The sequence below is a fragment of the Salvelinus fontinalis genome, chromosome 12, assembly GCF_029448725.1.
Source record: "Salvelinus fontinalis isolate EN_2023a chromosome 12, ASM2944872v1, whole genome shotgun sequence".
Lineage (NCBI taxonomy): Eukaryota > Metazoa > Chordata > Actinopteri > Salmoniformes > Salmonidae > Salvelinus > Salvelinus fontinalis.
Genome location: NC_074676.1, coordinates 35,989,201 through 36,001,677, shown reverse-complemented (window position 1 = coordinate 36,001,677; position 12,477 = coordinate 35,989,201). Strand labels below are relative to the sequence as shown.

The window sequence follows — 12,477 nt, the reverse complement described above, 5'->3', positions numbered from 1 at the left end:
AGATTACCTGGGGTACCAATGTAAGGAATAACACATAAAAAAACAAAATACTGCATATTTTCCAAGGAACGCGAAGCGAGACGGCCATTTTGGTCGGCGCCGGAAGTAGTCACTAATGAGATGCTATTGAGCCCACACTACTACACTGTCTGAGCCAAGGACTACATGCTTTCCGGTAAGTTTTGATTACGATACTGGGTGAGGTGAATATATTTTATATGAAATACATAATTTTTTGTTAACTAGTAAATAGTAGCCTACAGAAAAGTGTGTTTAACTAATTTCTAACTTGTTAACAATTTCTACTAGTTCGTTTTTGCTACCATGTGGGTTTTAGCTTGCTTGAGCCTGCTACCTGAGGAGTGTTAATTCACCTGTTTCCATACATATTTCATTTTAAAACATGTATCTTACAAAGGAGTTGTTTAATCTAACTGCTTAACTATTTATCTGTACATGGAATTATATTTGGGGGGTTTTTTACAATTTTTTTTCTAATCTTTACAGGAAAATGCCACTGGCACTATCAGATGTGTTGTGATACTTCACTGCAGCTAATGGAGCAGGAAAAGCTGTGTACATTTGCAAATAATGTGCCAAATTATATGTGAATAATGCAACAAAGATGCAGAATCATCTGGCCAAATGCATAAAGTTCCCTCAGCGCTCACAACAAGCAAACTCTGACAAAAGTCCCTCTACTTCTATTCGAGGTGAAAATTATGAATCAGACACCTTATCGATAGCAACAGCTCATGGTCCTCCTGGAATCAGAAGTTTTTTTAACTCAATGGAGGAACGTAGTCAGAGAAATGCTGATGAATGTCTTGCTCGAGATGTGTATATGCAACTGGTTCATATCTGATGCTCACAGGCAATGTGTATTGGAAGAGATTTCTGAATGTTCTTCGCATAGCATACACCCCTCCAACCAGACATGCTTTATCTACTCATTTGCTGGATGCAGAGTTCAAGTGAAGATCAAGCAAATCATAGGGAAAGCAGACTGTATTGCAATCATCTCTGGTGGGGGGGTTGAATGTTTGTGGGCAAGGAATAATTAACTACATCATCTCCACCCCTCAACCAGTATTCTACAATAGCACAGACACAAGGAACAACAGACACACCGGTCTCTACATTGCAGATGAGCTGAAGGCAGTCATCAATGACCTTGGACCACATAAGGTATTTGCACTGGTGACAGACAATGCTGTGAACATGAAGGCTGCTTGGTCTAAAGTCACACCCATTGGCTGTGCTGCTCATGCATTGAATCTGCTCATCAAGGACATCATGGAACTGAAAACAATGGATACACTACAAGAGAGCCAAGGAAATGGTTAGGTATGTGAAGGGTCGACCTGTTAAGGATAGGGGGTGCTGTTGTCACTATTTATGGAAATCGTGTAATTTTTGAAACGGCTTCCTACAAAATTCTTGATCGTACAATATGCATATTATTATTATTATTGGATAGAAAACAGTCTATAGTTTCTATAGGCGTGGAAATTTTGTCTCTAAGTGGAACAGAACTCATTCTACAGCAATTTCCCTGACATGGAGTCAGATTTCACACATTTTGGCCCCTGTTCTGGAGTCAGTTTTAAGGCCACTGTTATTCCTATGAGTATACGGACACTGCTTACGTCTTCCCCTGGATGCCTTTACGTGATGACGCTTTGAATGGTATCGATTGCCCAATCACAGCCACTATAAATGAAAAAACCCTGTAGGTAGGAACTCTTTTCTTGGTGCGTCATGCGCGCGGAGGATACCGACCTACTGTTTTTCCAAGCATTAGTGTAGCCAGTTATATTTCTCCGGTCATATTTTTACTCGTTATAGGAGTTAAAAACATCATAAGGTAGTTAATTTAAAGCGTTTTATAGCAATTTATATCCGTTTAGTGCGATTTTGGGACATTTATTTCTGAGCCACTGTGAATCTCTGGGCACCGTTCCAGTTCATGCCGAACGCAATGTGCATTTCTGCATGGCAAGAGGACAGCTTTCGACCAAAAGACGATTAGACCCAAGAAAGGATTCTTTGACCAAGATTCTGATGGAAGAACAGCTCAAAGTAGGAACAATTTATTATGATAAATCGTATTTCTGTCGAAAAATGTTAGTGGCTTAGGACGCCATTTTTTTTTACTTAGCTTCGCTTGGCGCAAACTGTATTGAAAAGTAAGGATAATTTAAAAAATGTAATTCCGCGATTGTATTAAGAATTAAATTGTCTATCAATCGCTGTCCACCCTATATTTTTTAGTCACGTTTATGAGTATTTATGTATACGACTAGATCACTGTCTAATATGGCGCACGAACATTTTCTGACCAGCTGGGCTACTTTTCTCATTGTCTAACCATGATTTTGGTGGCTAAATATGCACATTTTCGAACAAACTGTATATGTATGTTGTAATGTGATGTTACAGGAGTGTCATCTGAAGAATTCTGAGAAGGTTAGTGAAAAAATTAATATATTTTGGCGATGTTTACGTTATCACTCTCTTTGGCTAGAATCAATGCTGGGGTAATGTTTGCACATGTGCTATGCTAATATAACGATTTATTGTGTTTTCGCTGTAAGACACTTAGAAAATCTGAAATATTGTCTGTATTCACAGGATCGGTGTCTTTCGATTAGTGTATGCTGTGTATTTTTACGAAATGTTTGATGATTAGTAGTTAGGTAAACACGTTGCTCATTGTAATTATTCTAGTCCATTTGTGACGGTGGGTGCAATTGTAAACTATGACATCTACCTGAAATATGCACATTTTTCTAACAAAACCTATCCTATACCATAAATATGTTATCAGACTGTCATCTGAGGAGGTTTTTTCTTGGTTGGTGGCTATCAATATCTTAGTTTAGCCGAATTGGTGATAGCTACTGGTGTTGGTGGACAAAGAAAAAATGGTGGATTATGCTAATGTGTTTAGCTAATAGATTTACATCTTTACATATTGTGTCTTCCCTGTAAAACATTTTAAAAATCGGACATGTTGGCTGGATTCACAAGATCTGTGTCTTTCATTAGCTGTATTGGACTTTAATGTGTGAAAGTTAAATATTTAAAACAAATATTTTTTTGGAATTTCGCGGCTCTGCCTTTTCAGTGGGGGTGGGGGGGGTGTGCCGCTAGCGGCACCCCGGTGCTAGACAGGTTAAGTTATAGCACCAATCTACCTCACCAAGGAAAGTGAGAAGAATATGAGCACCACATTGAAGCTGCCCAGCAACACCCATCGGGGTGGTGTTGTCATCATGTTTGACAGTCTCCTGGAGGGGAAGGAGTCTCTCCAAGAAATGGCCATATCACAGTCTGCTGATATGGACAGCCCCATCAAGAGGATCCTCCTGGATGATGTATTGAAACTCCTGAAACCTATAGCAGTAGCCATTGCAAGGATTGAGTGAGACAAAGCCATCCTGTCTGATGTTCAGACTCTGCTTGCAGATGTAAGAGAAGAAATCCGTACAGCCCTGCCCACTTCCGTTGCTCCAAGCAGAGGAAACTGCAGTTCTGAAATACATCAAAAAGCGTGAAGACTTCTGCCTGAAGCCCATACACGCCGCAGCATACATGTTGGACCCCAAGTATGCTGTTAAGAGCATCCTGTCTATTGCAGAGATCAACAAGGCCTATGGTGTCATCACTAACGTGTCTCGCCACCTTGGCCTGGATGAGGGCAAGGTTCCTGGCACTCTGGCTAAGTACACTTCCAAGCAAGGGCTTTGGGATGGAGATGCAATATGGCAGTGGTGCCAACATATCTCATCAGCCACCTGGTGGAAGGGACTTTGTGGATCTGAGGCTCTTTCCCCTGTTGCCTCCATCATCCTCCAAATCACACCAACATCAGCCGCCTCAGAGCGCAACTGGTCCTTGTTTGGGAACACTTTTTTATATATGACTTGAGGATAACCTTTTGCCACTGCAGTCAGACAATAGTTGTAACGGTAGTCCTCCTCCTCTTCAACCAAAAAGGAGGAGTAGTGATGGAACCAAGGCGCAGCGGGTTGTGAACACATAATTTATTTAAAGACAAGACGAAAAAACACGAACTTCACTATAACTAACAAAACAACAAACGGAGTAGACAGACCTGGACGACAAACTTACATTAAACACGAAGAACGCACAAACAGGGAAAATAGACTACACAAAATGACGATGTACAAAAACAAACCGAACAGTCCCGTATGGTGCGACAAACACTGACACAGGAGACAACCACCCACAACGAACACTGTGAAACAACCTACCTAAATATGACTCTCAATTAGAGGAACGCCAAACACCTGCCTCTAATTAAGAGCCATACCAGGCAACCCTTAAACCAACATAGAAACAGAAAACATAGAATGCCCACCCAAACTCACGTCCTGACCAACTAACACATACAACAAACTAACAGAAATAGGTCAGGAACGTGACAATAGTCAGCAGGGGACCCAGTGGTTCTTAACTTCCCACTGTGTGCATCATCACACACACACACACAGCCCCATAGACAGCGTTCTTGCATACCCGCCAACTACTCACACACATTTACGGCATGCCACCACGCGTCTCCGACGCCACGGTATACACACACGCATACTGTAATTTGACCAAATAAAGGTAATTATGTATGTGTATAGATAAGTGGTAGCACGTCATAAAAACCCAATGCCTTCTGGAAGCTCATAGCAGTGAGAGGCCTTTTCATGTGTAAGGTAATATACTGTAATACACCACACAGAGGAGTAGACCCTGCCAAGTCCTGGCTAACTCACACACACACACATACACACAGGCGTGTGCACACACACGTAAACACACACACACAGACACACACACTAGCTCTTTACTGCTGACTCCCAGGTCTAATGTAATCTCTCTGGGGCAGCTGAGTTTCTCATGGTGTGTGTGTGGGAAACTCTCACCATTTAAACCTCTTAAAATCCACCACAGTTATGAAGTCCACTGAGGTGTGTTGGACATTGATAAATGTAGACCAGTGTGAAAAAGTCATGAGTCTTTGGCAGAAAATGAACCTAGACATTTTCCATTTGATCGCCTCCTCCCTTCAGACCTGGACTCAGGTTGTCTTGACTGAGTCTGGCGGTAGGTCCTGGTCTTGTCTGTAGAGTTATTATGAATAGTGATTATTTGAGGCCCTCAAGTGCATTTTGACAGATGAGATATCATCCACTTCTTCAAATATTTAGATAGATCCAAAGACTTTGAACAGCTGCTATTAAGGAAAAGGAATTCTTCCAAACAATGCCTGTGACAGGGTTTTGATTTACTGTGTGTGATTAAGATGAAGCTCAGTGGATGCTCTAACTCCAATGATCTAAGTGTTTGTGTGTGTGTTTCAGATATTGACGAGTGCAGCACTATCCCAGGTGTGTGTGACGGAGGGGAATGCACCAACACAGCCGGTAGCTACGTCTGCACCTGTCCCCGTGGTTACATCACAAGCATTGACGGTGCCAGATGTGTAGGTGAGTTACCACTGCCCCCTCCAAACACACCCACACCCCTCTCTCCTTCCCCCTCTTGTTAGCCACTGACTGCTCACAGCTGGATTTCTCCCTCCTGTCCTCCTGTGACTTGTGTTCTGATGAGTCAAGAAGTTCTGCAACAGGTCTTGACTGCTGTTATAACATTTAGCATTAGCACCTCTGACTCACACCCTGAAACACTACCAAGTGTTAATGTAGAGCGCCTGCAATCACCAGCAGCTCGTATCAAAATGGCCGCCAGAGAGCTGGTTCTGTTGCTTTTAAACAGCGTCCGAATGGGAGTCCAATAACTGTCCTTAATTCAAGGCCCCGCTCATAGCCAAGCAGAACCCCTTGATTACTTTTATTGAAAAGTTGTGCGCCCCAAAGTCTACCAGGCAGTAGAATGCCATATTCAAATTCTCTTTCGGATCAAGGTTTTGTTGGCCTCCCGCTCTCTTTGGCACGCAATACATTTTTTCATCATCTGTTGAAAATCTCTGCTGTACTTGTTTGTTGTCTTTTGACAAAAAAGGGAAATAGGGTGGAAATGCCAAGGGAACAGTGAACAGGGTCAACGTTGATCTCACAAGGAGGCCTCTGTTCTCTTCTGTTCTGCCTGGCCTGGTTGTGTGGCAGATTGTTTAGCGTCAAAGGTAGAAGGCATCTGGACTCACTTAGAGGCCTGCAGGAGAACAAAGCTGACACCACCACAACAACAAGCAAGATAAGACAGAAAGAGCAGGAGCAGAGGAGGAAAAAAACATCAAAACCATCCCCTTTCTCTGTTGTTCTGTGCCACAAAAAAGGGTAGAGCAGTGGGAGAGTGGGAAGTGAAGGAGGAGTGGGAAGTGAAGGAGGAGTGGGAAGAGAGGGAGCAGAGGGAAGTGTTGCCTGATTGGGAAAACGAGCTGCAGGCCGTATGGTATAACAACTCTCTCTCTCTCTCTCTCTCTCTCTCTCTCTCTCTCTCTCTCTCTCTCTCTCTCTCTCTCTCTCTCTCTCTCTCTCTCTCTCTCTCTCTCTCTCTCTCTCTCTCTCTCTCTCTCTCTCTCTCTCTCTCTCTCTCTCTCTCTCTCTCTCTCTCTCTCTCTCTCTCTCTCTCTCTCTCTCTCTCTCTCTCTCTCTCTCTCTCTCTCTCTCTCTCTCTCTCTCTCTCTCTCTCTCTCTCTCTCTCTCTCTCTCTCTCTCTCTCTCTCTCAGGGGACTGACAATTTCTCTCCCTCTCCTTCCACCCCCTGCTTTCTGTATTTCTCCTCCTCTCCCTCTCTCTCCAAGGGGACTGACAATTTCTCTCCCTCTCCTTCCACCCCCTGCTCTCTGTATTTCTCCTCCTCTCCTCCAGGCCCTTTTTCTCTTTCCCCCTGTTTTCTCTTTCCATCGCTTCTCACCCTGAGCACTCATCCATCTGTCTAGTGTAATCCGATGAACTGTCCCCAGGAACAAATAAAAGAGAGCTCTGATATCAGGGCCTGTCTGACACATCCCACCATATGTCCTCAGCTACAGCCAGACCTATGCTGTGGCTGGCTCCCCTGTTTGCTTGGGTGTGTTTTGCGAGTGGGAGGTAGACTAAGAAACTACCCCCCTCCTTCCCCATCCCCCAGATTACATGAAGTGAGCGGGGGGCTCCAGGTCCAGGAATGTCAACTCTAGCAGCATAGCGTGGAGAAGCAGATCGGAGGGACATGTTGAGCCCAACACTAATCAGCCCTAATGCCCCGTCCGTCACACTGTGAAAACCCAGTCTGTAAAAGAGAAAGCATGCGTTGTGTGGATTGCTATAGACTAGCTAGCTACGGGTCTGGTTCCCATTGAAGTTATCATCATCCCCATCACCACTTTCCCTTTCTCCTCTCTCCGTCTCTCTGCTCCCATATTCCCACCCCTCCACACCCATCCTCCCCGAATCATGCCCCCAGCTAGGTTGGTTCTAGGGAGGCAGGAAGTGATGGGGGAAGCAAGGGGGAAAGTTTGGCTGTAAACCCTAGACGCACAGCTTCTCATGTATAATATAATTGGCCAGGATTGCTCCACATGGAACTGGTTAATTCCAGACTGCTGCCTCATTAGCCAAGTTAATCAACTTGTACTCCCCCTTCTCCCTTCACATCTCTTTCGCCCATCTTTCCCCCTTCCCCCTCTCTTCCCCGTGCCCCTCTGTTTCCCCCTGCCCCTCTGTTTCCCCCTCCCCTTGCCCCTGCCCCTCTCTTTCCCCCTCCCCCCTCTCTTTCCCCTTCACCCTGCCCCTCTATTTCCCCCTGCCCCTCTTTTCCCCCTTCACCCTGCCCCTCTATTTCCCCCTGCCCCTCTCTTTTGCCCTTCCCCCGCCACTCTCTTCCCCCTGCATCTCTCCTTCCCCCTGCCCCTCTCTTTCCCACTTCACTTTCATCCTCATTACACACACAAAAACACACACGCACTCAGGAACCCTCACTTCTTCTCCACTTGCCCCAAACACACCCTCTTCGCTCTGTGCAACCCTCCCTCCTCCACCCCACTGACTCTGACCTGAGAGACTGTAACAAACAAGACCAAATTAGGAGGCCCTTGTAATTCTTGCAGTTAGTCAGGACACCTCAGACCTTTAAAGCTCCCAGACCATAAATTAGCTTCCTCCCAGGCTACCATGTAGAGGGCAGGCAGGGGAGAGACTTCCAGGGGAGAGGCAGCCCTGGTATTTGGGGACAGCTGTTACCTGTAACCCCTCAACAGGGCTGGAGGAACCACACCTCTATCCCCACTCCCTATATCATCTGTGTGGTAGGGAGGTGCTTGTCAGGCTTTTTTTGTGCTGAAGGCTTCTGAATTTTCTTGTGATCCTCAAGAATGTACAAACACCTGTTTGTACACAACCGTACACTGTGAGCCAGTAGAAACTGTCTGTGACCCACATGAAGTGAAACACTGCAGTATTGTGTTTATACTTGGTCACCAGAGTATTTACAGTATGTTAAAGCATGTGCATTATAACATGGTCTGCATAAAGTTGAAAGAGTAACAATAGATTTTCTACATGACCTGAAAGTCAGCCGTGTTGCAACACAGGTCATGAGTGATCTGAGTGACTCACCCTAAAGCATACTGACCTCTCTTCCCATCTCTCTTTCTCTCCCCTTCTCCCTCCATCCTCTCCCCCCTCAGACCAGCGTGTGGGCACGTGTTTCTCGGCATTGGCGAACGGGCGCTGTGCGGGTGACCTGCAGGGCCAGTATACCAAGATGCAGTGCTGCTGTGACACGGGCCGCTGCTGGGCATCTGGACAGATCCCCGAGATGTGTCCTGTCAGGGGATCTGGTGAGTACACACACACACACACACACACACACACACACACACACATACACACACACACACTTATACTTACCACTACTGACCCACGGTCCTAAGGGAGTCCAAACTCCCTTTTGCATATCAATGGCAAGAGTTATTTTGTACATGTGTTATGAATGAACAGCTTGAACAGCTTGGATTAAACAAAAAGAGCCTGCCATTTAACTGACAACGTAAATAATTCACGATCCCACATCCCCTCACTGTGGGAAAGGGGCTGAAGAGGATGACATCATGACTAAAAACCGAAGGAGAACGATGGAAGAGATCTGGATGAAGACAATGGCCCTGGCCTCGTCCATCTAGCTCGCCTACTGCATGTCTATTCCCCTGTGAGAGTGTGTGTTTTCATACTTATTACTTTCATTCATTTGTAATTGTTTGTATGAATGAGTGCCAAGCTGTACACACACACACACACACACACACACACACACACACACACACACACACACACACACACACACACATACACTAAGCCTTCATTCCCACCACTCATTATGGTGGGAGGCCTCCCTTTGGCTATTTCCTCTGGGGTTCACCCAGTGTGTGTGTGTGTGTTCATACATCCCATTTTTCCAGCCATAATCATGTCCAGGCATTGTTCCAGTGTGTGACTTTATGCAACCACTGACCCATATGTACAGTATACCATGAAAATAAGTCAAACTGACCCAAACCATGACAAAACATGCATGTCATTTTCATTGAAGATAACCAATATGAACCCTTTCTATCATCTTCCTCATAGATGAGTACAGAAGGCTGTGCATCGAGGGGGTGCCCCATGGAACAGGTAACGGAGGTTTCCCCCACGGAGTCTTCCCCAATGGGGGTGGCTACCCCAACGGCGGCGGCAACAGTCACGGTTACAGCTACGGCTACAAACTCAACCCCAATGGGCCTAACGGAAACGGTCACTATGGCAACGGAGGAGGAGGAATCGGAGGAGGGGGACAGGGAGGAGGAGGCAATGGTTTTGGAGGAAACGGCGGCGGGCGTAATATCGGTGAGTTGGTTCGGCCACGACAAGTGTCCATAGGGTAGTGTTGCATTATTAGCCTGTGGTTTTAAGTTTTGTAACAGAGATATTAGAGTGTTTAAAACCTCTTAAGGATCCGCCCCTTGAAAAAAAAAATGTTGCCTAAAATGACATACCCAAATCTAACTGCCTGTAGCTCAGGACCTGAAGCAAGGATATGCATATTCTTGATACCATTTGAAAGGAAACAAGTTTGTGGAAATGTGAAATTAATGTAGGAGAATATAACACATTGGATCTGGTAAAAGATAATACAAAGATAAAAACATGCGTTTTTTTGTAATTTTTTTTGTACCATCATATTTGAAATGCAAGAGAAAAGCCAAAATATATTATTCAAACCCAGGCCCAATTTAGACTTTGGCCACTAGTTGCAGCAGTGTATGTGCAAAGTTTTAGACTGATCCAATGAACCATTGCTTATATGTTCAAAATGTTGTATCAAGACTGGCCAAATGTGCCTAATTGGTTTATTCATACATTTTCAAGTTCATAATTGTGCACTCTCCTCAAACAATAGCATGGTATTCTTTCACTGTAATAGCTGTTGTAAATTGGACAGTGCAGTTAGATTAACAAGAATTTAAGCTTTCTGCCCCCATTAGATATGTCTATGTCCTGGGAAATTATTTTGTTTCTTACAACCTCATGCTAATCACATTAGCCTACGTTAGCTCAACCGTCCCGTGGGGGGGGGACCGATCCTGCAGAGGATTTATCAACAAACTATAGTTTTGGCAAGTCGGTTAGGACATCTACTTTGTGCATGTGCATGTACTTTTTCCAACAATTGTTTACGGACAGATTATTTCACTTATATTTCACTCTATCACAATTCCAGTGGATCAGAAGTTTACATACACTAAGTTGACTGTGCCTTTAAACAGCTTGGGAAATTCTAGAAAATTATGTCATGGCTTTAGAAGCTTCTGATAGGCTAATGGACATCATTTGAGTCAATTGGAGATGTAACTGTGGATGTATTTCAAGGCCTACCTTCAAACTCAGTGCCTCTTTGCTTGACATCATGGGAAAATCTAAATAAATCAGCCAAGACCTCAGAAAATTGTAGACCCCCACAAGTCTGGTTCATCCTTGGGAGCCATTTCCAAATGCCTGAACATACCGCGTTCATCTGTACAAACAATAGTACGCAAGTATAAACACCATAGAACCATACAGCCATCATACTGCTCAGGAAGGAGACGCATTGTGTCTCCTTGAGATGAACGTACTTTGGTGCGAAAAGTGCAAGTCAATCCCAGAACAACAGCAAAGGACCTTGTGAAGATGCTGGAGGAAACAGGTACAAAAGTATCTATATCCACAGTAAAACGAGTCCTATATCGACATAACCTGAAAGGCCGCTCAGCAAGGAAAAAGCCATTGATCCCAAAACCGCCATTTAAAAAAGCCAGACTACGGTTTGTAACTGCACATGGGGACAAAGATCGTACTTTTTGGAGAAATGTCCTCTGGTGTGATGAAACAAAAATAGATCTGTTTGGCCATAATGACCATCGTTATGTTTGGAGGAACATCCCAACCGTGAAGCATGGGGGGACTGGAGGGACTGGTGCACTTCACAAAATAGATGGCATCATGAGGAAGGAAAATTATGTGGATATATTGAAGCAACATCTCAAGACATCAGTCAGGAGGTTAAAGCTTGGTCGAAAATGGGTCTTCCAAATGGACAATGACACCAAGCATACTTCCAAAGTTGTAGCAAAATGGCTTAAGGACAACAAAGTCAAGGTATTGGAGTGGCCATCACAAAGCCCTGACCTCAATCCTATAGAAAATTTGTGGGCAGAACTGAAAAAGTGTGTGCGAGGAAAGAGGCCTACAAACCTGACTCAGTTACACCAGCTCTGTCAGGAGGAATGGGCCAAAATTCACCCAACTTATTGTGGGAAGCTTGTGGAAGGCTACCCGACACATTTGACCCAAGTTAAACAATTTAATGGCAATGCTACCAAATACTAATTGAGTGTATGTAAACTTCTGACCCACTGGGAATGTAATGAAAGAAATAAAAGCTGAAATATGTCATTCTCTCTACTATTATTCTGACGTTTAACATTCTTAAAATAAAGTGGTGATCCTAACTGACCAAAGACAGGGAATTTTTACTAGGATTAAATGCCTTGTATACAGGGTCAGTTCCAATAGCATATGTACAATGTGCAGGGATACTGGAGATAAAGAGGTATATATGTATAGGGGTAAGGTGACTAGGTATCAGGATATATACTACACTTTTGAATGCTGGCGGTGCTTTCACTCTAGTGGAAGCATGAGACGGAGTCTACAACCCATACAAGTGGTTCAGGTAGTGCAGCTCATCCAGGATGGCACATCAATGCGAGCTGTGGCAAGAAGGTTTGCTGTGTCTGTCAGCGTAGTGTCCAGAGCATGGAGGCGCTACCAGGAGACAGGCCAGTACATCAGGAGACGTGGAGGAGGCCGTAGGAGGGCAACAACCCAGCAGCAGGACCGCTACCTCCGCCTTTGTGCAAGGAGGAGCACTGCCAGAGCCCTGCAAAATGACCTCCAGCAGGCCTCAAATGTGCATGTGTCAGCATATGGTCT

At 44.6% G+C, this 12,477-nt stretch overlaps 1 protein-coding gene across 1 annotated transcript in view; it reads left to right on the top strand.

Annotated features, from left to right (window-relative positions):
• Window positions 1–12,477, top strand: part of LOC129867260 (fibrillin-2-like) — a 107,490-nt gene that overhangs the window by 53,045 nt on the left and 41,968 nt on the right. The window contains exons 9-11 of the mRNA XM_055940549.1: window positions 5,382–5,507; window positions 8,652–8,804; window positions 9,592–9,849. Coding sequence (XP_055796524.1) covers window positions 5,382–5,507; window positions 8,652–8,804; window positions 9,592–9,849 — 537 coding nt within the window. The remainder of the gene's footprint in view (window positions 1–5,381; window positions 5,508–8,651; window positions 8,805–9,591; window positions 9,850–12,477) is intronic.